The following is a 27630-nucleotide window of genomic DNA, read 5'->3' on the forward strand; positions in this document are numbered from 1 at the left end:
CCCGGCCTGACATCCGCGGCCGGCGTCCAGATGCTGGGGCTGGGGAGAGCCCCCCTGCCAGGCCGCGAGCTGCTGGGGCTGTCCCCGGGATCCCGGGGGGATACCATGGGGTCTCAGAAGCCCCAGGTCCACGGTGGGGTTCGAGGCTCGCTTTGGATCCCCAGGCACAGGGTGTGCTCCCATGGGGTGCCTTGTCCTGCAGCATTTCTATGGGGTATATCAGAACCCAAACATGACAGCGGGTGAGCAGAGAGGCGTCTGTCCCCTCATCACACGTCACCTGGCCAACCTGAACGCACAGCCCGCAGTGACAGAAACAAAGCCTTCCCCTTTAGAAGGTGCCCCAAAGAAATCCACATGCATTTACCCCTCCGGCATGGACCACAGTCCTCGTTCTTCCAGGCACCTGCCCAGCCTCCAGTGCACATGGCACCGCCACCACCGCTTTTATTTCCCATAAACCAGAATATCACCTTTTCCCCAATCACCTTCTCCCTAGGCTGTAAAACACGGCAAAACAGAGCTTCCTGGCGACACCGCTTACTGCACTCACTCCTTCCCATCCCTAAACCCTGCTCCGCATCCCAACTCCCAGCAGCGAGGCCAAGCCAGAAGGCAGCAGCACTCCCGCTCACAGCCAAGGCACTGTGAAGCCACAGGTGCCACCGGTCTCAGCGACAGCTGTGTGCCATCATCTGGTCAAACTGCTTCAATCTGTCACCACTGAAATCTATTCCAGCAGAGGATTTCTTCTGACGGAGGGCACAGAGAGGCTATAGGTGCGTCAGTAAGAGCGAGCAGAACAGAACAGGCTGGAAGCTGAAGGCACAACCCGCTCCCTTACACCCTGCTCTGGACGCTGGGTGTTAGTGGGTGTGAACACAGCTCCCAGCCTGGAGGAACACGCTGGGAAAGGCTCGAGCTGCCACCTCTGCTGCCGGCCGTTCACTGATCGTGCAGCGCTGGCACTTCTATTCCTGTCTCCAACAGCTTTTGGCATTTTCCTTCCAAAAAGAAAGCAGCATTAGTCAGCTGTGCCTCGTTCTTATCTGAACGCGACATGTACAGACGTGAGGTGCAGCAGCCTGGGTTCGTGGTTTTGGCAGACAGAGTGACCTGCTGGTGGGAGCTGCAGGCGGGACGCAGCAAACAGGAGCGCGTCGTCTCCAATTTCTCTGAACCCTGTGGTTCTAGGAGTGGAGAATTGGAGGCAGAAGGGAACCCAAACCTTTACTTTACGCTTCTCGGGTCCCTTGGAGGCTCACAGATTTGCATTTGAAATATTTACTCTGCTCAAGATTCCATGGAATGTCTTACAACCTAATAAAACATGGCTGTGATTAACCCAACCAACCTGGTGATAACAGAAATAAATGCCATGCAGACTTCGGTCAGTACTCAGCTTCATGCGAGCCCTATGACACTATTAGCACAGCCAAAGGTGACTCGGGTTCCTATGGGTCTTTTTTTGGAAAAAGAACACCAAATTTGGACAGGGCTTGAATCATTCACAGCCATTTTCCCTGCAGCCTCAACACCCACAGACATAAACTGCTGAGAGCCCTTTTCTAGGGAAAGAATTCTCCTTGGAGGTGAACTGTCCTCTCTCACATCAAGCTTTCACTGGCTGAGGAGGGGAATTACAGAGCAGATCGTGGATGGACCATCCCGTTTCTTTGACGAGTGCCGCTTCTTTTCCAGGAAAGCACATGCACTCTGCACGTTGCTGCTTGTGAGCTACAACCCTTTCCTTTTTCCTGCAGTGGGACACCACGACAGCCTACCGCTGCCGTAGATCTTCCTTGAAAAAGGGGGAAAAAAAAAAAAAAATCCGATCCCACAGGGTGGCTCCTGAAAGCGCGTTTCCCGGGCACACTCCCTGGCTGACCGCTATCCTGTTTCCTTACTGCCACCCGGGGAAAGGAAGGAGAAGCGGAGTCAGCGTCCCCTCGGCAACGCCCGCTCCCACGTTCCCCCCTCCGCCACCCGAGCGCTGCCGGGCCCCGCGCTGCTCCGCTGCCGGCCGGCAGGGGGCGCCCTTGCACAGCCCTCACTGCCGCGCCGTCCTCCAGCCCCGTGGCGCCGCGCAGCCCCGCCGCCCTCAGCCCCCGTGACTCAGGCGCCTCCTGCAGCCCCCCTCATTAAATTAGCAACGTTGCTTCAGTATGCTTTTCCCCGTGCCTCTTCCCCGTTGCACATCTGCCATCCTCTGTGGGTTGTTTTTTTTTTGTTTGTTTGTTTGTTTTTGAATTTTTTTTTTTCTGCCCCAGTTTTGTGTTTTCCAAACGTATTTCCACAGGCAGCCCTCAGTTCCCAGCAGGGCACTTCAGAGAATCGTTAATCAGCGCCACATCCCCACGGTTCTTGAGCGCTTCCAGGAACAGTGACCCCACCACCTCCCTGGGCAGCCTGTGCCAGTGCATCACCGCTCTTTTGGAGAAGCAATCTTTCCTCATACCCAACCTGAACTTCTTCTGGAGCAGCTTGAGGCCTTTCCCTCTCATCCTATCACTGTTACCTGGGAGCAGAGGCTGACCCCCTCCTCACCACGACCTCCCTCCAGGAGTGTAGAGAGCGATAAGGTTTCCCCTGAGCCTTCTCCAGACTGAACCATCCCTGTTCCCTCAGCCACTGCCCATAAGACTTGTTCTCCAGACACTGCTCCCAGCTCCTGCTATTTCTGATACAAGCCAGGATACCACTGGCCTTCTTGACCACCTGGGCTCACTGCTGGCTCACGTTCAGCCATCTGTAAACCAGCACCCCCAGATCCTTTTACTCCTTCACCTCCCCGTGGGAGCAGGAAGTGCTAGCCCAGCTGTGCCCCAGGAGCTGGGAGCAGTACACTCCCAGTGTGCACACTGGGGATGCTCTCAGGCTGCTGTGGGCCTGGCAGCCGCACCGGGCTGGGGATGTTACCACAGCATTCACGGACAGCACAGACACAGCTCACAACCGACCCATGGCACACTGCCCTCCAAGCACCTCACCATCAAAGCACCAGCCCCGGCCATAGAATCAGAATCATTTGAGTTGGTAAAGGGACCCTTAAGGCCATCTGGTCTGACTCTCCTGCACTGAACAGGAACACCTACAGCTGATCAGGTGCTCAGAGCCCGTCCAGACTGACCTGGATTATCTGCAGGGACCAGGCACCCACCACCTCTCTGAGCAACCCATTAACCTGGGCCATGACTCAGCCAAGCACTGGGGCCTGCAAACCAGTGCAGCCTCGCCTCACTCATCAGTGCAACACAGGATCAAAACACATCTCTAGGGGTACCTACCACTGTGCTCCTCTTTGGGCTTTGGTGACATCTTCCTTGCTTGCAGCATGTGCTCCTTGAGCAGAGCAAAGACCTTGTGCTGCTGGCCCTCAGAGAGCATGCCCATGTTCCCCAGCAGCCGGAGCATCCTGTGCAGCAAGGAAGGCCTCAGCTTGTGCCGCGCCATCTTGAGGGGACCGACATGCATTTTGGGTAGCTTGGCTTCTCGGTCACAGTTGTACAACCGAAAGAGGTTCCAGGCCAAGCCAGGTCTGAAGGTATCCATTAAAATATATCTGGAAAGTTTGAGGAGCACGTCACAGGACAACTGCTTCTCTTGCGACTTCTGGCCCAGGTTCTGACTTAGGGAACTTCTGCCGGCATTGGGATGGAGGAGGGGGCTGGGCCTGCTCGGTCCCACAGCCCCAGGCAGGGTGCTTTGGCTGTGCAGCAGTCCTTCGTGCTCCACATCCCACCACGAGCTGCCAGGACTCGGGCTGTGCTCTGAAATAATCATTAATACAGGAAAACCGATTAAATGTGGACAATGAAGAATCCTAGTGGGTCTATATACACATATGCACATGCACACACACTTTAATTAATGTTTCGCAGTATCCCTGGATACACTGCAAACTGTTAAATCACTTTCACAAACTCGCTGTGTGCTTCTCCAGGTCAAATCAATATATTCGCAGTGGACAGATTTTGAGGCACTATAGTGGGATAATATATACATATGTTTTCTATAATGCTTTATATGCATTCTAACATGCTTATAACATTCTCTATAATGCCAAATGGCGGAGCAACGCCATTACCCTGATGTAATGGGGTGAGGCTGTGGCTTCCTCCTGTGGAGAAGCACTGCTGGGGGAGATCCGGGGCTCCCTGGAGCTTGTATTTGCTTTGGGGCAAACACATCAGTACTCCTACACAGCACTCCTCCATCCAGGTTCAATGTACGCCCTGAGGAGTGACCACTAACACAATTAAATTCAACATCACTGGGCTGGGACTTCACTGGGGACTCAGGAACATCCAAGAAAGCTCTGATGGAAAGGGACAAGGAACCTCAAGCTTAATGGCATCCTGCCCGCAGTGTTTGAAACAGTTAATGCTTTAGCACAAGAACATACCGCTAACACTGGAGGTCACGTCCCGAGCCCTGGAATGTGCCCGCAGCGCTCGCACTCATTGCTGAGCAGCAGACAGGACTTTTAAGAATGTTCCATTTCCTAGAGGTCCAGCGTGGCTGGGAAGCTTCAAATATTTTTTTATTTGATTTCAAGATTGGAGTTATCAGCCTCAAGTAGTTGTGGCTCACTGTCCAGGGGATTATTTGCATGTTTTAACCAAATTAGTTCTATATTTTACTCTTATTCTGGAGCGTTAGATAGCAGAGTGCACATTTATGGCAGTAATTCATCAGTGAAATGTAACCCTGTGCTACTGGGAAACTGCAAAACGTGACCACCAAGAGCAGACGGCAGCGGGCAACTCAGGAGCATCATAATACTGCAGCACTTCGCATCCTTCGCTCAGAGCAGTCCTCAGACATTGCGAGAGAACAGAGCGTCGCGCAAAGCCTCATTTAGAACGAACAGAACTTGGGATGCTAGAAGAGCCCCGAGGAACTAAGGAGAAAGTGAATGAAAAGCCGACTGCGCGCAGCCACCTCCGAAGCCACAAGCAAACCACGGCACCCGGCAGAGCCCAGGCGGGCAATCAGCCTCCAGTGCCCCCCGCGGGGCAGCGCTCGGTGCCGGCAGCCGCACCCATCTCCCGGTAGGGGCCGGCCCCAGCCCGGAGCTCCCATCGCCGCCTTTCGGGCAGCCCCCAGCCCAGCTGGGCTACAGACGGCAGCGGTGAGGGGCCCCGGGCCGGAGCGGCACCGCCTTCCTCTTCCTCTCCCTCTCTCCTCCTCCTCCCCCTGCCAGCACTGCCCATCCCCCCGCCCCGCTCCCCGCCGGCCGTCACCGTGTCGCCGCTGCCTGGGGACGCTCCTCGCCGCCTCGGGCCGGGCTCCCAGCACCGCCACCAGCACCAGCACCAGGGCACAGCTCCTCGGGGGGCCCGCGGCCGTCCCCAGCCCGGGGGGGCCACCTGCAACACACACACGGCGTTGGGTCGGGATGGGTCGGGTCGGGTCGTGTTGGCTTGGCCGCCGGCTGCCTCCCCCTCTCCCCCTCGCCGTTCGGCCCCGCTCACCCGGCGGCATGTAGGGCTGCCGGAGCCGCGCAGGACGGATGCTCTGTGGCTGCCGAGGCTCCTCCAGCCGCTGTCAGCGTAGCTGTGCCCGCCGCCCCCGGGGAAGCTGCAGGCACGGGGCGAGCACTGCCCACCCCGCAGCTCCTGGCAGCCCTACAGAGCCCAGGGCGGGCAGCGTACCCACAGCGCAATGAAATCCAGAAAGCAGCGCGTTCACCCTTACAGGAGAACACCCTGAGGAGGTGAGGGCTTTATTTTCCTTTTTTTTTTTTTTTTTTTTTTTTTTTTTTGAGAGAGAGAGAGGCAGCATGCATGTCGCTCCAACATTTTCTGCAGAAATACTTCGGTTTCTGCAAAGTCACACTTGGCACTGCCGCCCCGAGGACCAGCTCGTTCCTTTCTCTGTAACAAAGTTGTGAGACCCAAATATTTCATAGCTGGAATACAACCTCTCGCTCTGAAACCCAACCCAGTTGGGAAGAAGAAGTCCTGCAAATATTTGGCAAGCAATGCAGATGGAGCAGGTAGCCTGGGGCTTGACCCATCCACCACCAGAGCCGTCCTCCTCTCCATTAGCACCAGGAAGACAAGGCACCGTGTTCACAAAACAAAATGCAGAGTTAGGATGGTGGGGAATTGCGCCAAGAAGGGAGGCTGGAAAGGGAGAAATCAGCGGAACAGACTTGAATAAGATCATTAATTTACATTTGTGAGAGCAGAACAGGAGGGGGGAGGATTTTACAGATGAGAATAAAGGTTTATGGCTGAATACGTAACCCCAGGAAGAGTGGGTTGTTTCTCTACTTCTGCGTCTAGCATCATTTAGTAAAAGCAAATACGATACAGGTTTGTAAGAGGTGGACAATGCTCCACGTAAATACAGGTTTGGGTATTTGGCAAGCGGATGGGTCCGTGCCCTGAGCAGAGCTGCCCCACGCTGCAGTAAGGACGCAGAACTGGGCAAAAAAAAACCACAGCAGAAGCAACGAGGGTGGGAGATCTCAGTGCCAGCACAAGTTAACTTTGCACCAGTGATGTCAATCTCAAAAGGATGCGCATCCCACTCTGCAGGGATCAGAACCTCTGCCGGCAAAAGCAATGTTTTGCTCTGTTTCAAAGTACAAACCTGAGACAGCTACTGAGAGGAGAACCCCACTCACCTCCCTGGAAAAAAAAAAAAAAGAAAGTCGTACTCGAGATGCCATTGCGCTGTATAAACAAAGTTAGCAGGTCATGCAGGAAGGAGGGGCGGAAAAAACGTTCCTTATTTACAGCCTTGGAAGAGCCATTGCATAATTTACCCAGACACACACACAGCCATTTTTACAGTGACACCTTGGCTGCTCTAAAATATGCACCGCGAGTTCTAGCAAAGGCCCACGTTATACATTTAAATGAGTCGATGTTAGCAGCTTGCTGCAGCAAACTACTTTTTTAGCCCAATCCGAAGTTTCTCTTTCATAACCTCACACCGTCCCCTTTTCCAACATCTCCAATTCCTATTCCAACCTATTTTTTTTTCCTCCTTTAAACAAATGAGGACCTGAAATCCGCTGTCTCATAAACCATTCCATGAGTTGGCCACAGAATTTACCTAATAACTCTAATGCTGACGGGCAGCAGTGCTCTGAAATGCCCCAAACAGTGATGCCTTGGTACAGGGGATAAGCTAGAAGTTTACACAGCATAAAGAAGGCCACTACTGTTTATTTTCTTTACAGGGCCTGCCAGGAAATCTTAAAAACTTCACAGCTCATCTCAGAACTATTCAGTGGAAACGGGGCTGCAAGGAAAATGGTGTGAGGGACCAAGCAGGTGAGCAGATGGCTGACTTAAAAGGGAAGGAAGAAGCCCGGCGCACAGATAGGTCACTGATTATCACTCTAATTAACAAGAAAATATTTGCATTAGTTAAACACGGATAAGCTTCACAAAGCAGAACAGACAAGGCAGAAGAATGGCAAGGTACCTACAAGGGCAGGAATTCGGACACATAAAAGACAAGTGGAAATTCACGCGCAGTCAAAGCACTGAACTTGGGCCGCAAGCAACCCTGAGACTGATGGGACAATTTTGAACTCAGCTTTGGGGATCTCATTAACAGAGGAATGCTGAGGAATAAAAACAGCTGGGTACGCCGGGGCTTGGAGCACTTAACACTCAGCCTGAGCCACACAGGTGCAAGCACCCAGAGTAAGGACTCAGGTGACTGCACACAGATGGGTGTCGTCATTTCCCCACACTCCCCGCACCACTGTGAATGAAAATACCCTTCCCTTTCCTTTTGGAGTAACAAGCACCAAGGCAGCATCAAAGCCAACAGACACACTTTGCAGTGCTGACGATTCAGGGCAGGCCTGTGGCAAGATCTCACGACAACCACGTTCAAACTTCTCTTCCAGGCCATGTCTCGTGGGTTTATCTGTTATTTAAAAACAGCTGGACACCATTTAGAAGCAACCTTTTTAACATTTGATTTATACACTGAGCCATACGGAAACGAGGCCTTCCACTTCAGGACAGTTTTCCTCGGAAGGAAGGAATTAAATGATGAAATCCAAGTGCTTTGCATTTTCTTTCAGTAGGAAAATTACGCGCCAAATAAGATTCAAACATTCGGCAAGATCTAATCCATGCATCCTTTATTCCATTACAATCACTGTGCTGCATTCTAGCAACAGGACACAAACTGCAATCAACCGCGATCAATTTGTACAACAATCTGAGGCTTACAGTACATTTAAGGCCTTAAAATTTGGAAAACTCAGACCTATGCTAGTAGTGTAACAATTGTAAGTGTTTTGCATTTCTGATGCATAATCTGTGCGATTCCAGTGTCAAAGAATCAAATTACTCCTCAACTAAAAAGATCAGCTCAATGAAAATTTAGGTACAGAAATTCTTCAAAACATAAATGTGTAAATTTTTTTTTTCTTTTTTTTTTTTGTCCTGGAAACTTTATAAAACTTTAATAGCAAAATAATATAGGGATAAAAACATATCTTAACAAAATGTATTCAATCATATACAAACCGGAATTTTGCAGTTTATTGTAGCTAGACTTAACTTAAAACTACCAATTAAGAATCTATGCACAATGTAAATTCAAATATGTACAGTACTTTTAAAAAGTCTACAGGAATGCTTTACAGAAGGAAATGTCTGTTATGGCTATTATTCAGACCATCTGAATATTAAAATGAGTTTTCTAGTAGTAAATTTACACATTTATTTTCAACAAGAGCAATTTCATCCATCGTTCCTTTGAGAATATTCCAGTTACGTTTATACAAGTAATGGAGAAGTCCTTACGGAGTTTAGCCCCATGTAGTAGTTTGTTTATTACCAGGAAAAAGTATATTTCAATAATTTACTTGGGAAGATCAGTAAGTTAACAAAAGAACACTAAAAGGGAGGTGGGGGAACTTCATCACAATAACTTTCCAGTTACAATACCACAGCTAGAAACTTGACAAAGAAAAGTACTCCCTTAGATTGAACCCATGGCCGATCGGTTAGAACAAGCTGTAGCTCATAACAGTTGTGTTCTCCATATTGAGAACACTGAAAAAAAAGTCTTCGTAGGACTGAATTAGAAACAATCAGAAGTGAGACAGAGAAAACCGATCTTCAGTTAATACAGCACTAGGTAAAAAGTGTCCCCATAAGCAGCTAGTATCCCCACTTCTTTCAGGGCAACGAAGCTAAAAATTGTTGGAATTACAGTAGTTGACCATATCGTGTGCATTAGTAGAATCATTTCCAGATACAAAAGACAAATTTCATCAGATGTTTGATTAGAACACCCCAAAGACAGGGTATTTCTTCATAGTATAAAGCTATTACAGCTATCCAGTTAAAGCATGTGCAAAACCAGGTAATTTCTTCCGTTCACAGTAACTGAGGTAAAATCAGGTAGGCTTCTTCAGGAGTTGGGAAGTTCGTGAGATATGAACTGTTTTAGTCTCTCTAAATACTGTGCATAAAGCTCTATGTCGTTATGCCCAGCCCCTTCCACCCAGAGCGGCTCTACTGCTCGTGGACACCGCTCGTACATCGCCAGGCCGTGGGAGAAATCGATCACCTCATCTTCGGTACCGTGGATGACCAGCACAGGAGAGGTGACTTTAGATATCTTGTCAATGCTGGGGAGGGAAAAGGAAAACACTGCTCAGTTTGTGGCTTTCACCTTCGCACAATGAAAGAAGGCTAGCTTCGCTATCAATACACGATCAGCTCACTGATGCTTGTTTTTAAACGGCTACAAAACCCTGCAGTTGTGCCCAAACGATAAAGAACAAGGCCTCCTCCCCACACGCGTGTGTAAACCGGTGCCTGCGCTACCATCAGCACCACGCCATCAGCTCTGATGGCCACAAGCTCCAATGGGAGTGGTGCAAATGAAGTTTGGCACCTGGAACACCAGTGAGTAGTGCACCTGTCACAGAAGCCACTGAGGAAACATACTGAGAGGCAAACTGGATTTAAAGAGACATGCCACCAGCCTGGACTCTTCACATTACGCATTATCACCTTCCAATTTAACAGATTAGGAACCAATTAACTACATTCCCATTGTGAGACTTAATGCAAAAAGAGCCTCAGCTCCTGAGGATGGAAACTCCCAAATTAAGTAGGAACTGAAAGAAAAAAAAAAACAACCAACAAATAACTGTTCTTTGTACTCATTGTCTAAGTTCAAATGGCAGAAAACTGAGGGAGAACTGTGTTACACAAGGACATTCAACTGCAAACCAAACCAAATTCACACGGGATTTTTTGCCCTACTATAAACAGTGGGCTTCGAATAAGCTGTTCAAACTACACTTTGCAGGCCAAAGCATCTAGTGATCACCTCACACAGGAGAACAGGGTCTGGAGAAAGGGAAGAGTGACACACGGGCACCCTCACACCTTTGAGTTCAGCCCAGAAAACTCCAGTTAGGAAGCACACTGGTAGCATGTGAATGTCAAGCTGGTGAACACCAGGTTTCTCTGAATGCCTGTTCTTATTTCCAGACAGCCACTCCGCATCAGTAGTTACCACTAATTCCAGATCAGTGTACAGGTGCCAAGTGCTAATTAACTCGGCTTCCTACCCTCTCCACTTCCATCATCAAATGGAGGAATTGGCCAATGATGTAACTGTGCTTTGGCTCAGGACGTGATGTAGAAGTGAATAGGAAAATGAGTACCAGTAATATTTGGTTTGATAGAGGACAAGTTTATTTCCTTATATTATCTAATGAAAAGTGTTTGGATTTTCCTGTGCTGAAGAGCAAGAGAGCGTGTGATTTTGGTAAGACAAGATAGAGACTTCACAAAGTAACCAGACTAATTGCTTACGACGATTAAAAAATACAGATGCCAACATACATCAATTTAAAAACAGGTTTAAAGAAGATTTATGAAAATATGAAGTTAATTAAAAACTAAGATGTAAAACAAAGCACTAAACCTCTCACACACAAATCTCAGCATTCAGTATTCTACAGTCATTGCTTTCCAGTAAATAGCTGAGTGTAAACACATTTTGGTCTCTGTATCAATAAATATTTCTCCAGAAAACAGGTTTCTTGTTATTTAAAGTTACTTAAAATTAAAACATGGCCTATTTCGCTTTGCCTGTCTGGAATTTGAGTTGTGTGCAACTACGCTGAATTTAGAGAAATATCCCAAGAACTTGAAAGACATCAGAATAATGCAGATTCCTCCCCTCCCCTGAATTCATCCCCAAATTAGTATCATAGCCAAATGTCAATATTTTATAATGAAAATGCTAAGTCAACTGAAATCTGAAGCCCATGAAGGGTCTGTCTGGAGTACCACGACGTGGCAAGGCAGGTCAGTCACACACAGAGATGTTTATACAACATTTTAGTGGCCACAAACTAAGGTCTCATGTACTGTAGGAAACCGGGAAATCCCTTTCACTCCACTAATCGGATAATGGCACTATTTTTTTTCCACATATATTCCCAGGCCATTAAGCTAGATATTCGTATTTTGCAGGAAATTGGAACGCGTCCCACTGCCAACTCAGCGACTCATAAGGCAGTATTTAAACTGCACGTTAGACTCACTTAGTATGCTCAGCCATACTGCTCTGCAGCTAGAAAAATCTACAGAGACCACATTCTCACGGAGCCCCAGCATAAAATGCACATAATAGCAATTCACTGTAGGTGCACACAGAACTGTTTTGTTTCCTGCTGTGAAAATAGACGTCTGAGCTGCACACATTCATAGAAGCCCGCTGCTGTTTATTTTCACTGCTTACAGCCCAAGTGAAGTCAGACTGACAGCACCGAACAGCTCAGCAGGTTAAAAACAAGATAAGTGATACAGTGCATCTGTTTTTAGGGTTCTCCCCCAACCACATTTTATTTATGTATTTATTTCTTAAGTTACTTGATTTGGCTGCTATCAGCTAATCACTGTTAGTTTTGTAATGAGAGCTATTGTTAAGGCTTTGGATTTTTTTCTCTAGCAGAAGCATTTGTAAATATAACATTTGAGCTTTAAGGATGACGAACAAGTTTGTGTTCAACAGTTTCAAATTCTGACTGCACTCTCATTGTCTTACATTAACTTCTGTGGAAGAACACTAAGCTCGGGGACCGGACAGAAACTGACAGCCACCATTACTTGTGGCTGTTCAGGCACACATTTATGGCTTTCACACTCCCTCACCTTCTAATTTTAATCTGTTGTAATGAAAATAAAACAAACATGAGAAATGCTATGAGTATCCCCTACTACACTTATTGCAAACACCACCTTCTGAAGCAAAGACAAGTTTGCACAAGACTCCAGCGAGTCCTAGTCCTCTGTTTTGCCTTCTACCCTCCATGGACCACTTAGCTTTTTATCCCCACGCTGCTATAAAGAAAAGAGCTTCCCTCTCACATTCTCAAATGCCCACAGATAGCTTTGTCACTGCCTTGATGTGGGACATTGATCACTAAAATATCTCACAGCTTTCTCTCCAGAGCAATCCACTCCTAACACTGCTTGAAGTCTTAACTATTCAAAGTCACAACAACAAAATATCTGCAGGAGGTTAATAAAATGAATCTCAAATGCTAAGATGTGCAACTTATAATTTAGTGAAGTTTTACAGAGTCACTGAGCACTAATACAAAGACTTTTGGCTGTGGGGAGGGAAAAAGAACTAGCTAGGGAATCAAGGAAATATGGTGTGTCCTAACAGCACTGCAACAAAATGATTTTGAGAGTTTCCATTCAGTAGGAGCCAAGTCCTTTCAAGAGGAAACAAGAACAACAACAAAAAAATACCCTAAAATAAAACAAAACATCAGCATGAAACTTTAGAATACTAGATCCCTGCACATGTCAGGTGCAGACATGCAGAAATAATAAAGATTCCTAAAACACCTGCTCTTCCTGCATCTACTAATTAACTTGGAACTGTTGCAATTTCTTTCCAAGTGAGACACTCTGTAAGTGCTTTATCTTGAAACCACTTGTATGCAGTTTTTCATAAGTAAAATACTCTATAGCTTCTTAAACAAGCTTAAAATCTTCCAAAAGAGACAGTAACTCATTCTACTTTGGTCACAGATAGTAGGATCTGACATCAGGGAGAAACAAAAAGAATGGACATAGGAACAGAGGTGTAGAAGTGTTTTACATAAAAGGATCAAAGGCAAAGAAGCATTATAAAGTGCACCACCTGAGATTGCACAGGAAACACAGAGCCAAGCAGAAAAGTGACCCACACCAGGCTAACCCTCTAGCCTCTGCCTCTCTCTTCTCTCTCCCTTCGAAGCAGTGATTATCTATACCCTTTTTGGTTAAACCGTAGCAATATATTAACAAGCGACTTGAAAACAGCAGATCTATTTCATGGTATCATGTTACCTCCTCAATCAAAGTCAACTGAGATGCTAAGAGTGTACAATTACTAATTTGTTATTCATTAGTGAAGATGAAGAACTTAACAGGACATTAGCAGTTGTTAAGCTGCTTATCCAAATCTGATGACATAAAAATTTTTATATTAACAACCCATAACACAAAAACAGGAGAAAATAAATAATATTAAACACTAGGAATTGTTTGTTTGTTGACATAGCACATCAGTTTGAGACTGATATCAGCCTGCTTCTTACCTGGTGAATCTCAACAGGTATGCACACCTGAAGTTTAAAGTACAGGTGACAGTTAAATAAAAGTTCCCCAGAAAGTTGCATGACTATTCCTTTTTAAACACCTAAGAGCGCACTGAGTATAGAACAATCATCCTTGCAACATTTATACGTACCTTGGAAAAGCATCAAAACAATAGGTTTTCCTAGTGTCAGGAAAAGCTACCCGTAATCCAGACATCAAAGGAGAATGAAGGATTACTGCTGCACACTCGTACCGAGATGCCAGGTCTACTGTAGGGACAGTGCCAATACTCTGACCATACAGAATAATGTTTTCAGGACTGACGCCATACCTGTGGAGAAAATGAATACCACTTTAAAATCACACTCTGCATCATAAAAGCAAAAAAAAAAAAAAAAAAAAAAGGGCAAAAAAGCTACCAAAACATCCCTCCCATTCACTGCACATTAAAAATCCACCCTGAGAGATGTAAATTTACATGTCTAAGACTCTAAAATGGAACAGGAAAGTAAATAATCATAGTTTACATAGGCTGAAGAGAGCTACCTTCAAAGGAGGAATGTCAGTTTGTTAATCTCCACCATCTTCACGAACACCTCTTTCATTCTGCAGCATAGCACATTATAAATGAGACTTCCCCGTACCTAGAGTCACTCCCAGGAATTTCAATTAGGTATTTTGGAAGCTAACAACCTCTCCACTCTCTCTACCACTGAACAAAATAGTTACCCCTTTGCCCCTCCTTTCTTTCCACACAGCTGGAACAAGAAGACCAAACTGCCTTATTAGTACAGCTGAAGATACCAAAGAGTCTAAGAATTTGAGAAGGGTAGTTCTGTTCTTTTTTTTCCAGTTGCTGATTGCTGTGAGTTAATCCTCGTTTTCTCTCTTCCTGCTTAAAATACATCAAGCTTATTTTGCAATTATAAAGATACATCATTTCATAAAATTCTGGGTTCAAAGGGAGTCTTGGATGGCTCCCAAATATTCTTGTCTAGCCTGTAGGTTGTCCTAGCCTGTGTGCTGTTTCACAACTGCAAATTAGCAGAAGGTAAATTAACATCATCATCAATTCTAAGCATGCAAAATACAAAGGAATTGGGAAGTGGCACAGGAGATGGTGTTGGTGAGTAGGAAGAAGAGTACAGTAGCATCTGGTCACCCCAACTTGTTGAGAAAGCTCCAAATCAAAGCTATTTCTCAGTTGGTTATAAATTATTTATCCATAAGGTTTCTACGTCTAGAAAATTGCGAACTGTATAAAGAATAACTGACTGTGGAAGAGAACATTTCTACTGGAAGATAATCTGTGCGGAACATGTCTTTTTGCCAGACTACACTGTCTACAGTCCTGCTGGAACGGCTATGAAAAAAAATGTATATAAATATATATATATCAAAAGCTACAGTTTAGGCTATACCCAACGTACACCTGGAAGTTTTCCAACTCCTTTGATATGCTGATAGTGGTATCTGGCAGAGCTTGATAGCATTTGACTTTTACGCAGTCAAATGATTGGGTACTAGCAAAGAGATAATTAGAATGGAAGAATAATCCAACACTGACCACCCAACTTGGTTCTATCACAGAGTAAAACTAGGCTGTACCGTAGATTCTGTGAAAGTGTAATTTTCTTAATATTTCCATGCTGCAGAACAGAAGAGTTCTTTTCACATCTCCTGTAACATGAATAAGCAACTGTATAAAAATATCTCCCTAGAGGAAAATTCTATCCTCTTGGTAACCAAGCAGTAGCTCACATTGGTGGTCTATCGCCACAGCCATGGCCTGATGTTTTTAAAGAGATGTTGTAAACCTCTCTTAGGAGAATTTTTTTCCCTCTTACGGTCAGAAACAGTCCAGCACACAGTAGAGCCTGGCTGATTTGGGTATGTACATTAACAGAATCCCAGAGCAAAGCCTTATCCTCATGGATGTCATCCCAGCTGCGGGGTGGTGGGTCAGAGGCAGGCACCTTTGAAGGCTGAATATGGAAACTATGCCTCCATTCTGCTGAGCTACCAGCTGTCGCATCATATTAGAGACAGGCAGAAATACATCAACATCAGAACATAAAAAAATGCAACGCAAACAAGTGCATTTACATAGCACTCAGAACAGAGCTGTATTGATGGTGGTAGATTTTGCAGTACCATCCTGAGCTCCAATATCACAATAACTGTCGAGTCCCATTTCTAAAGCATTTACAGTCTAAGCAAAGTACCGAAACAGATGTGGGGATGAGAATCTCAGGATAACAAGACAGTAGAGAGGTAGAGAGAGAATTCCTTTAACATAATTGCCTTAGCATTGCAATTTTCTCTGGCATTGATTTCCTTTGTATTCTCTCCTTTTGGTGTTATTTTGTTTCTGAAAACAGCTTATGTTGCAAATAGAGAACCTCCCTGCCACCACTACACCTAACTAGAAAGAAACAAATCTCAATTTCACAGTGTGCCAGCTGAAGTTAGAGCTAGACTGTAGTATCACAAAAAAAAAAAGAAAGAAAAAAAAGAGAGAGAGATTTCTAAATTTATAGTAGCCCTTAATCACTAAAACATTACAAATATTCAGTATTCAACTCTTCAGAAAGGCAAGATGGTAATTTTAAGAAGAGTATAAGGACAACAAGCGAATGAATGCTGCAGCCAGCTTGTCACTCGATGGAATGCCTTTTCTATTTTGTATTCCTGCTAACAGTCCACTAAGAATCTCTTGGACTGTTTTGGTCAGGGACAGTCCAACTGTCCAAGCCAGAACAGTCACTGTAACAGATTTATCTTTTCAAGCCCTTTACCATCAATCAGAAGGTGACACCGAAAGCTTACCACACACATCAGCAGAAACATCTGCACGAACAATTTACTGTAAGGCCAAAGGACACGTGACAGCTCAGAAGCAAGGCCCATGAATAACGGACAGGGGTGAGGCCCCAAGCACTGATGGCCACAGCTTGGCACTGGCATGCTCGGAGCCCTCGCAATGCTGCCCAGCCGGTGACTCAGCAAGCAGGGCTCAGCCAAGGTACAGAATAGCCCAAGGATTTTGGCCTTAACATACAGCACGCTTGGGGAGTGGAGGTGGGGCCCCTTCCCCTCTCTCTGCAAGCTCCTGGGTGGTGTTAAAAGATTCTTACACAATCGGAACAGCAATAAAGAAAGTGAAATAGAAGAAACAAGGAAGAGTGGTCATGGATAAGAGACAGCAAGCAGATGGAAACTAGGTGGCATACAAGCGAAGAACAAAGTGAAAACAGTAAAAGACATTTGGAGAAAAGAGGCACTCTGCTATGACTTGTTCATCTGCTAAGGAAGCAAGTCCTTCCACCAGCCAAACAGCAGCTCCTAGAAACATCTTTCTTGAAATGAGCCACTTTGGTCTCTGTGGAAACGGCTCTGAGGCTGAGGGGCAGTAAGGCCCAAGGGAAGGCCCAACTGAAGGCCCAAGGTGAGGCAGTGCAGGAAGGGACTCCAAGAGTTGCCATGAGTGCATGCAAAGCAGGGATTCGACAAGAAAGTAAGGGAAAGAAAAAAGAGGAGCGTGCTTCCCACAGAGAAAATCAGTTACTGAGAAGCGTAAAGCTACTTGCATTTTAAAAGATGCAAGCATTTCTACTCCCCCAACCCACAAATATGTATCAGATGGCAAAGTTCTCCAGTGTAATCTGCTCCCAGAATCCCATCAGTACGTTGCGTGGATTAGGGATCACATTCCCTATCAGCACAGGAAAAAGAAAACAACTGTCTTCACAAGCAGTACAGCTGCAGGCACCTACCATCCAGCACCAAGACACTCCAGTTAGCCATGAAGAATCCACATCCCTGACTTTCTCACTTACTCCTCTACCTACTAATGACAGATTTCAGTCACATCAGCAGGTCAGTGTGACAGGAAAGGGTTCAGAATACCGCTAACAGTGGACTACAGTGACAGGATGGGACATAGCTACCTCCCATTTAATGTGCTTAGCTGCATGATTGAGGTTTGCACTGTGCTCCCACCTCAGTTTCCTCAAACAAAAGTGTGCATTTGTAAAGTACTAAAAGCTTTCTGGCTGACAGCACTCTGTACAGACTAAGCATTATCATAAAAAAAAAACAAACTTTACGAGCATGACATAACTGCATTTATTTTTCTTTCTTCAGGGCTTCAGCTTTGAGCAATACTGATGGAAAGTTTACCACTGCTAGTTTTATTTCTTCCTCACTCCATTGCAAGCACCAGAGGAATGCTGCTGCAGGGACTACAGAAGTGGCATACATCTCAACCCTGCCTGTTCTCAGCCAAAGCTGCAGGAGCTGTGCCAATCCTCCAAGGTGCTAAACACGTATTTTCAATAGTGAGGCCAGTTCTTTTTTCAGAATTACTGAATCAGACAAGTTAACCACACCTTTTACTTTCAGTTTTGAAATGTTATGGTATTTGCTGTCCCAATATCCTTTACCTAAACTGTAAAACACATAGATCAGCATGGATACAGCAACAGCAGCAAATCAAGAGTTTTCAAGCTACTAAAAATCAGTTGCAGTATCTCTAGCTAAACAGAGAACACCACAGAAGTGTTTTGACTACGCAAAACCCATTCATCACAATGTTGAGACCTACTGTATCACTGCTGCTAAACTAAGGCAGCTATTGGTGATCAAGTTCTTCCTTACAACAGGGTATTTAAACAGAAATGGCCAAAAAAACTAAGGTAATTAGCTCGTGAGCTCTTTTGGTATGAAACTGTGTTCTCCCCTCTCAAGGGAAACACCACAATGAAATAATTCCAGTTTAAAATATGGAAAGGGAACCTAACATAAATCCGGGGTGATACAACTCAAACAACATTTCAAGGCAACAGCGACTTCTCAAGTATTTTTACTAGAACAAGCATGTGACTCTGACCAAATAAAGTCTTCAGACTTCAGTACAAGACTGTTTCTTCCTCTTTATACAAATCCCTTCAAACTCCCCAAATTAAAATTTTAAACATGCACGCACTCTGGAAAATGGGCCCTACAATCATTTCAAAGAACAAAGAAAATACCACAAATTACTGTTATAAATGCATTATCTCTAAACTACACGGTTCAGAGAAATTTAGATTGCTTATTAAGAATTTCAAATAGGTTTTTCTGTAGTATCATTATAAACTTCCATAAGTGATGTGTCTACAGTTTCAGCCTCAATCAAGTAAAAAACCCACAGGCTGATTGAACATCTTGAACTTGAGATTAAATTGCGAGATCTTTATGTCACCAAAACAAAACGAAAAACAGTCAACAGGACCAATTTGGTCAGTAAGTATTCCTGCACGCAATTATTTACATTATCAGAACAAAATACTGAGTTTCACATCCTGCTTCAGCAAGTGCCACTCCAGCGTCTCAGTCAAAACATCACAGAATTCACAGCAGATTTGCAGCCCAAATGCCAACACTAAATTGAGAGCAAGGCATTAGGTTAAGGTTTTTTGTGTTAACCATAACATCAACTGTCAAATGCGAAAATCAGAATTATTTCACAACTCACAGGAAACCCTGGCACACAGTAAGAGTCCCTATGCCAGTTTCTCACTCAAGTTTCCTTGAATTCACACAAATATAGGTCCACAATTCTTCACTGTTTTCATAGGCACAATACACATTGACACTGATTCTTTAAATTATGCACTGACTTCCTTCTCTACCTCCTTCCTGCCCAGTTCTAAGTACAATGTGATTCAAGTTCAGGTGTAGCAGACTCATCACTGAATTCATGTTTTCATTGTAGTAGGAGCCAGAAACAGTTTGCAGAGTATTCTGGCTTATGAAACTGCAAGAAAGAGACAATTTGTGTTGGCATATATCCCAGCACGCTGTCACAGGAGCAGACGCATAATTGCACAAATGTGTTCACACTCAAAATAATTTCAATGTCTGCCAGAAAAATTTAATCAAGGGATATACTTCAGTTTTATATCACTACTATTTTACTGCCACTTCAGAGAGACATTTGCTTACACTATGGAGAAAATCCAGCACTAATCAATAGAGGCTAATACTGGAGTTACAGAACAAACCAATGACACCTGAAAATGTCCTCTTAAAGGTTATTTTAGATGTTCACTATTTGTAAGTACTATGGTACAACAGGCAACTGTAGCACTAATCCAGTGATACGGCAGCTCTTCCATTTTTTTTTTTCCATATAAATAAATGGATCAAGCAGAAGCAATGTGGCTTCCTCCAGGCACTTCTGTAGGACGACCAGCAGCACTGCAGTAACATACACCAAAGCACAAAGCTCTACAACTGCGTCTTGGTTACTGCCTTGTGATAACCAGCTATGTGTTATGAAATACTGAGAACTGTGCTCAAGGTTCAGCCAAGTCCTAGCACAGATATTAAATATCGCTGGTGAGGTCCCCCAGCCACAACAAAACCAAGGCAGGTGATCTGCACACTGCTGAGTAGGGAAGGCACAGCACGTTTGCCCTGAACAACTAAGGCAGGTGAAAAAAAGGCTATTTCATGACATTGTCTGGTATAAACTATAATGAAATAGCATTTTGTATTAATTGAATTACACTGAATTGTTTTCTACTACATCTCCTTGGAGAAAAGTCTACAACCATAAAACTAGGGGCAAAGAATTTCAGTAATTTCTAATCATTAACAAGACGTACTTCTAACAGTGCTACCTCACCAGCCATACAAGCCTCTCTGCCTCCCAGTTCACACGCCTGCACTGTACTGCCACAAGTCCTTGTGCACTGGCAGAAAAGTGACAGAACTGAAAAACTCCTATTTCTGCAGAGATTTCCCCTCCCACATTACTTCAAGCATGATGAAGGATGTGGAAATGAGCACCTGACACTGAAGTCAGGCACATGGATAGATAATAATTTCTACTCATCAGGCAAAGAAAATGGCCTTTACTAGACCAGCAGAAGGTGGAGGACGGAAAAAAACAAATGAGCTTTTTGGGAAACATCATTCCTCAGGTATCACGTGCAGCCCTTCTCTCCTCCCAGCAACACTAACTGCTCTTATGAACACTGTTATTTCCGCCAACTAATCTTGCCTTATGTCCCCCCACCCTTATAACTGTAACAGCAATAGCAGAAAATCAGCTTATGCAGAACCACTGCATAGCTTAATCCAGAGGCTGCCTCATTCCTTCTTGGGGTATAACTGGTTAAACTCAGTTCTGAACAGGAAAAAAAAAAAAAAAAGAGAGAATTATGGTAGATCCCAAGTTCGACACAAGCCTATGTCATACTGTAAACACAGTACTTAGACATGCCAGATGTTCAGACAGAGATTATTCCTGGTTCACTCAGGGGGTTCTGGTTCTCAGCCAAACTACTGTATCTCCTTTCCAGCATCTCATGGCAGCTGAGAGTTCAGATAAGAGCAGCATGAGCAAAAAGGGGGAAAAAAAAAGCACGTTAAGACTCTGAGAACTACGATGTGTTTATTCCATAGGAAAGAAGGTTTCAGAAACACATGACAACAGGCTTCAAATATGGAAGAAGCAGCTGCAAAGATGAAGATGGGATGCACTCTGGCTGGTTTGAACAGAACAAGATGGAATAGGCAAAAATTGCAGCAAAGGGGCTTGGGTTAGGGTTTTGTTCCCCTATCATCTGAGAAAGTACTGTAACAGTCTAGTGAGATAGCAGAATTTCCATGATGTTTGCAAGAACAGGTCAAACAACCACCTATCGTGAGTAGGTCACAGATAACTGGTCCTGGCTTGGGAATGGATGGTATGTTCTCACCTCCATTTCCTGTACTTCAGTGCTCTGTGGGGTTTCTCACAAGGGACGAGACCAGCATGTTTTCTTGTAAACAAGCAAAGATTACTGTTTGACATAAACTGAATAAAGCTCTACATGAGTAGCTTTGGGATAGGGGTTGATTTATTATTTTAAAATAAATTCCTTAGAATGTTAGTTCCTCTAAAAAAAAAAACAAAACTTTTTTTCCCCGTGCAAATACAATCTTAAATTACTTAGTGCCTGAAGACACCATGTTTCAACATGGAAATCGTTTCATTTTTTTCCAGATTCACCAGTACAAGTGTGTTCCTCCTCCCTCCTTGCCACCTGCGTGGTTGTAGAATTGCTGCCACGTGCAACACCACCACGCGCTCATTTTGCACCACATGTTACCACCTCCCTGCTGCCAGCCCAGCCATGCCACAGCCCTGCACCCTATCTGCTGCTAGTCATAAATCAGGCTCTCTCCTCACACCCATTTATAGCTCATGATCTTACAGCAGACACCACTCAACAAATGCAGACTACGCCTAGCCACCCTAATTTCTCAAGCATTATTCGGACAGAATCAAAAGAGAAACAAACAGAAGATAACAAAATAGTTGTTGGTGGGAAAGACTTCTGTAAATCTGCATTCTGGAAGAAATCTCTTCCAAGTTAGCTGAACAGAAGCTAAATGGGATACAGAAGACAGAACAGGCAGAAAACATGTACTCCATGCTTGCTGGTTTATTTATTTATTAAGGAGGTGCCAAGAAAGATCTTTTGTTTTCTCTTGCACTGAGAACTCAATTGTATTTATAACATGACCCCCAACCCCCTCCAATATGGTTGAATGCTAAACTCTGCTGTTCTGTTTATGCTAGGCTGCCTGTTTGTCTACCACATGAACGAGCTATTATGTATAAAGGCCTAGCGTTGAAACAATTGCTTCTGCAGGATGGAGTTCCTTTTTTTCCTCCAGATAGCAACGTCAGATACACAGAAATACGTTTCCAGCAAATGTACTTTCACATTTAATTAGGAACTCATGCCATGAGCACATTGGTGTGAGAGAACAGCGTAACTCTGCCTTTATGATCATTAATTCTCTCATACTGAGATAAAGTCAGCAAGAAGGCCACTGAAAAAATGAGCAATGATGTGGCTGAGTCTTCTGTTGGACCTTCTGTCTTTATCATTCCACTATTTTACAACAATGAGATGAAAACACTCCACTACTCAGTGTGCGCTCATACAATGAGAGCAAGGGTGAACTTTCCTCAGTAAAGTACCACGGGTTTTTCTCCAGTTTGTTGCTAAAGACCTTGGCTGGTCAAGAGAGCAGGACAGAACAGCAACATGGGAAATCATGAACAAACTACTGTGGTGCCAGGAGCACAACAGCACTGTCTTCTGCTCATGATGAAACTGTGATTTATTTTTTTAACTTTGAAAAAGTATGATTATACACATACATCCTATAGAACAAAAAGAGAAGCAGTATCTCCACATAACAGAAAGAAGTACTCCCCATTAAACTCGGTGAAGAATGCTGTATCTAGACGGCATTTAAAAACACATTTTGAGATACGCGAAAAATCAGTTTCAATGATTAATGGAACTTTTTGACCATCGAGCCCTGCAATTAAAGATTGACTTAAAAACACATCAAAGTTTTCAATTCACTTCTCACGTGTACTCACTCCAAGGGAAGAGAGACTAAACTTAGTTGATGTAGAAGTAATTGTAAAAAAAACCCAGGCATTATCACCCTCTGGACAGTCAAAGGAGCCTTTAAACCAGCACATGGATGTATTCCATTCTCTGTTAACTTGCTCTTTAATTAAGAGAAAGAGGCACACTTTGACACCTTAGCACTATTTGTGATCTTTATCACTGAAGCATTTTAAGGTTTATTTCATCTCTCTACTCACAGGAGCAAATACAATCAAAACCACTGTGAAGGAAAAGACAAGAATCTAGTAACAATGGGAGTAAGAGTTAAATACATGCATACATTCAAGTGTATTTTCTTCCTTGCTTAGACGACTTCACAAATCAATTATAGCTCTGAAGACAGCACTGTGTCACCAGGTTAAGGTTCTGAAGACAGACGCATGTTTCTCCACTCTTTATAGTTTCTTGCTCCACCCAAAGTGCTTTCTCACAGCAGTCTTCATTTACACCATTTAGTCACAAGATACAATGGGTAGATGGCATACTAAAATGGATCTCTCGCTCCAGTTAAAAACAGAACATTGGAGTTGCTTTAAAGAAGTATTTTGCATTTAATTAAGTTGGCTTGTAGCAAATAAACATGCAAGACAGAAGTATTAAGCTTGATTTATCAAAGGTAGGAAACCTTTACTGGCCTCTAAGAACAATCTTTGTTGACCACACCATCAATAATTCACAAAAACACAGTCAGCTACATTCCATTATATACTCTTTACTGTAACCAGTGTACAAAATCTATATAGGCAGTCTCTGAGGTGCATTTAAATAACTTGATACAGCAGAGAAAGTTCTGTCACTTTCACAGAGAAGCTCCACAGTATCTTCTGGAATGAGGAATTTATTACCTGCAGCCCCAGCTTCTCTCTCATCTCTACCCTGTTGTGGTACTTCTATTGCAGCCACACACCTCATATTGTATGTTTTGTAATACAACAGAGCTAAAACATGTAAGCATTTAAAACATTTTTTAAAAAGATACTAAAGTTTGACAGCTGTAGGAAGAAGCCTGCACTTGCACTCTGGATAGCCTGAATTCAAAAGATGAAAAAATGAGGTAAAACGCTCCCTAAAATTGTACTCTTAAAGGAGTTGCTATAGAACAACCCCTACTGTTGTAAGAATAAGAAAGATTTGATGATTTCCATTCATCTAAATGCAGTATCTTTTTATATAACGATTTCAAGTAAACCAAGTCATGTGCCTACCAGCACAGAAAGTGTTCTTGGAAAAAATATTGATTCCCTAGGAAACATTAAAAAAAAAAGTGCAAATATTAACACTGGTTATGCAGTCCCACCAGTTCTGTGCTTTCATAGCTGCTGCTTACATTTCAATTGCTTCCAAACTGGAGAGCCTTGCCTGATTCCTGAGGCTGAGAACTCACAGTGAGCCAACGCATGCTGGCTGCCCTCCCAGCCCTGCTGTTGCAGCCCTCTCGCCATCCCTGGCTCCACATAGGCACAGAGGGGCAACACAGGTCTGAAAGAAGCAAGCTCACAAGTCTCCAGGCATTTCTGTTCAGAAGCACTGCGTTATTCTTTTAGTACTCCCACCTGTTTGCTGGGGCATCTCTGACATCCCAACTAAATCTCAAGCGCTGCTCTTACCCTGACTCTTCTTCGCAGGAGACACTGAATTTACTCTCTGGAGTATTTCCCTGACCTCTCCCTACCTGTAACATCATGCTATACAGTTCAAGGCCATCCTATTGCATCACTAATTGCCAAGAGCTGCATCTATTAAAGTCTTAAGCCTCTGACTCATGAGCTGGGATTACTTAACTGAGAAGCAGTGCAGTGGCTTCTGACCTGAGCTGCTGCTGTTCCACCCATCGCAGACACTCCTACCCTTCCACCACCTCAGGATTTTCATATATTATTATTATTCAATATTATTCATATTTTTACATACAGGACTTACCCTCTTCTTTACCAGTCAGCACACAGCTCTCCTAGTACAATTAGACAGCAAGCTAGTCAAAGCTGGTGACAAAAGCTTCACAGCAACACTTGGTAAAAACCTAGGTAAGGCTGTTCATTTAAATCCATCTCAAGGAAACAAGGCTAACCTTAAATGGCAATCAAACTGCAAAGATCACCTGAAACTTCCAGGTTTGCATGGATTAGCTATACACACACTACATTAAAAAAGGGATCCCTCAGACAAGATCTATATATGTAAGCACTTCTGAAAGCAATTGACTAGATGCTCCAGAAGAGTTAAATGGCGTGCCAAGCTGGAATTAATCCTTTGGGAGATCAATATTAGGAAGGCTACAAGGGGGGAGGCTAGGGTTAGGGGAGGGAAATAGCTCACACAAAAACTGATTTCTATTGCAGCATGTGCTAGAATTACTCATGCAACTAATCCCATTGCTGAATTCAAAGGAAACTAACTAGCTTTCTCGTGTGAGTGTTGTGTTGTTTTTTCAGTTTTCTTTAATATGCTTCTATTTATATATATATATCCAAGGCTGGATGTGGCTCTGGGCAGCTTAGTCTAGTGGTTGGCAACCCTGCCCAAGGCAGGAAGGTTGAAACTGGATGATCAGTTGAGGTCCTTTTCAACCCAGGCCATTCTATGATTCTATTTAGTTTCAGACTACATTAAAACATACAGATGAAATGTCTTTTAAGAGAGCATCATGTTTTCAGATGATAAAAACAGAAGATAATGCCATTAAGCAACCGGTTTTTCTGCAACTATTTGATATAACTTACAAATTATCAAATTCTTGGCACTGATACAGTATTTTCCTCATGTCATAGAAATTTGTAACTATATCCAGAAAACTAATTGATAAAACTTCCCACCATTATCTCCAAAATGCTGGTGGCAGGGAACAAACAAGCTAAGGAGCCTCAACAAACTGCAGGTGCTTGTATCTGAAATCCATTTAGAGCAGACAAAGTTAAAGCCATTTTCACACTGTTCTTCAAAAGACCCCTGGAAATCTGAAGGCATTCTGTCCCGCCAAGCACCAAAGCCGGAGTCCCAAGTGGATTACATGGGGGCTGGAATGGATAAGGAGCACACAGTCTGGATGTGCTGCTGCTTCCCATCCCATCAGTGCTGCCCCGGAGGTGATTTGAGAGTCCCCAGCCTAAAGGGAAAGAGAGGGCCAGGAGGGGCAGAAAGGGAGAGCAGAAAGTGAGGGCAGCAGATAGGTCCAGCTGCAAAACCGATTCGTATCTATGAACAGTCCTAAGAATCCTAAAAAGAACAGACTGCAGAAGGATGCAGCTGTCCCTGCTACATGAATATTTTATGGACAAACATTGTATGAAGATGACTCAGCTGGCAGTAGCATTTCTTGTTCTCTTACACAGTTAGATTAATATGCTCATGCACTACAGACGAGCAAACAAAGTTACTGAATAAGGCAAAGGCTTCCCCCAAATGTAAGCAATACCTCAAATAAACGTTTAGGGGCTCGAGGCAGAAGCTAAGTGAAGAGGAGCTGTGGCCCTTGTCTCCGGGAGACCACACATCCCGCCTCTTTAATTCTCAGGAAATATTTCACCTTTCTTGGAGTTACTCTGAAACCACTTGCACAGATTTAAAGAAGAAAGGCAACATTCTCTTTTGATTTAAAAATCAAAACATTTGACACTTCCTCTGCACTGACACGTCTTGTGAATCGTCAACTGGAAGAAATCCTACTTGGATAAATGACACTGTGACCTCTATTTTTCCTCACTCCCAGCTAAGTGGAGAAAACACATCAGTTTTGTAAGTGCTGCAAACACTGAGCTTTATTGCAGTGTGAATTTGTATGCACTTAAGCATCTGCTTTCAGAGTGGAGAATATTCACAGCCTCACAGAGAAATACTGCTCTCCTGCCTTCTACCTTCCATTTTCAGCTACATTTGTTAAATATTTTAACAGAAAACAAGAGCGATAACTGCCAAATGGAAGCAGAAAGTCATTTCATGAAAGCAATCTACTGGAAGAAAATATTCTTCCAACGTTTTTTCAGACAGAAGAAAATCTCAGCGTTCTTCATTTCTCACCATTTCTTGGCACTCTGACTTGAGAATCAGGCTCATCAATTCCCTTCCATTCTTCTGCCGTGGTATGCAAAATCAGATCTCAGAGCAACCTGTATTGCCCTTACAAATAAATGGATCCTGAGCATTCACTTCATGCTGACGATAAAGGTCAACCTTCTTATGCTACCAAACAAGCAAAGATACCCAAACCCTCCTCTCAGTTTGACTACATGTAGCTTCTTAGCTAATCTTCAAGAGAAAATGTATTAATAGAGACAAGGGTCAAGAGGAAAAAAAAAGCAGAAGGCCTCCTGTAATTGACATCACAGTACCATACAAATGGGAAGCTGCATACAGCTCCAAAGCATCCTCACGTTGTTCCACTCTCGTCACTCAAAGATGGGATGACCTAGCTCTACCAGAATTCAAGACTTGTTGCTCCACAGAATCTATATGTCATAAAACAACACAAGTTTAAATCCTGGTGTAACACTTAATTTTCCTCGTCTGCACATCCCTTTAACGATCATTTTGCACATTCAATGTTCAGGTCT

General features: G+C 44.0%; 2 protein-coding genes across 3 annotated transcripts in view; both read right to left on the reverse strand.

The window, feature by feature from the left end:
• Nucleotides 90-5686, reverse strand: LOC110403968. 2 transcript variants are annotated; one of them, XM_021407786.1, is made up of 3 exons: nt 5478-5684; nt 5247-5372; nt 90-3770 (listed from the first exon to the last, which is right to left on the reverse strand). In XM_021407786.1, exons 1-3 carry the CDS (start codon nt 5485-5487, stop codon nt 3274-3276), a joined length of 633 nt encoding a protein of 210 aa, XP_021263461.1. In that variant the 5' UTR covers nt 5488-5684; the 3' UTR covers nt 90-3273. The 2 variants fall into 2 exon arrangements, with proteins under 2 accessions (XP_021263461.1, XP_021263460.1); XM_021407785.1 differs by having other exon boundaries at nt 5247-5686.
• Nucleotides 8103-27630, reverse strand: part of ABHD17C (abhydrolase domain containing 17C) — a 31785-nt gene continuing 12257 nt past the window's right edge. The window contains exons 2-3 of the mRNA XM_021407783.1: nt 13765-13944; nt 8103-9622 (exon numbers count right to left, since the gene is read on the reverse strand). Coding sequence (XP_021263458.1) covers nt 9403-9622; nt 13765-13944 — 400 coding nt within the window. The 3' untranslated portion in view covers nt 8103-9402. The remainder of the gene's footprint in view (nt 9623-13764; nt 13945-27630) is intronic.

This window comes from Numida meleagris, chromosome 9 (assembly GCF_002078875.1).
Source record: "Numida meleagris isolate 19003 breed g44 Domestic line chromosome 9, NumMel1.0, whole genome shotgun sequence".
Classification (NCBI taxonomy): domain Eukaryota; kingdom Metazoa; phylum Chordata; class Aves; order Galliformes; family Numididae; genus Numida; species Numida meleagris.

Bases quoted from the DNA above. Each gene is read 5' to 3' on its own strand.
- LOC110403968 (XM_021407785.1), bottom strand. From the start codon at position 5,487: ATGCCGCCGGGTGAGCGGGGCCGAACGGCGAGGGGGAGAGGGGGAGGC. The intron at 3,771-5,246 runs GTGACGGCCGGC...TGATTATTTCAG, and splicing joins CCCCAGGCAGCGGCGACACG to AGCACAGCCCGAGTCCTGGC.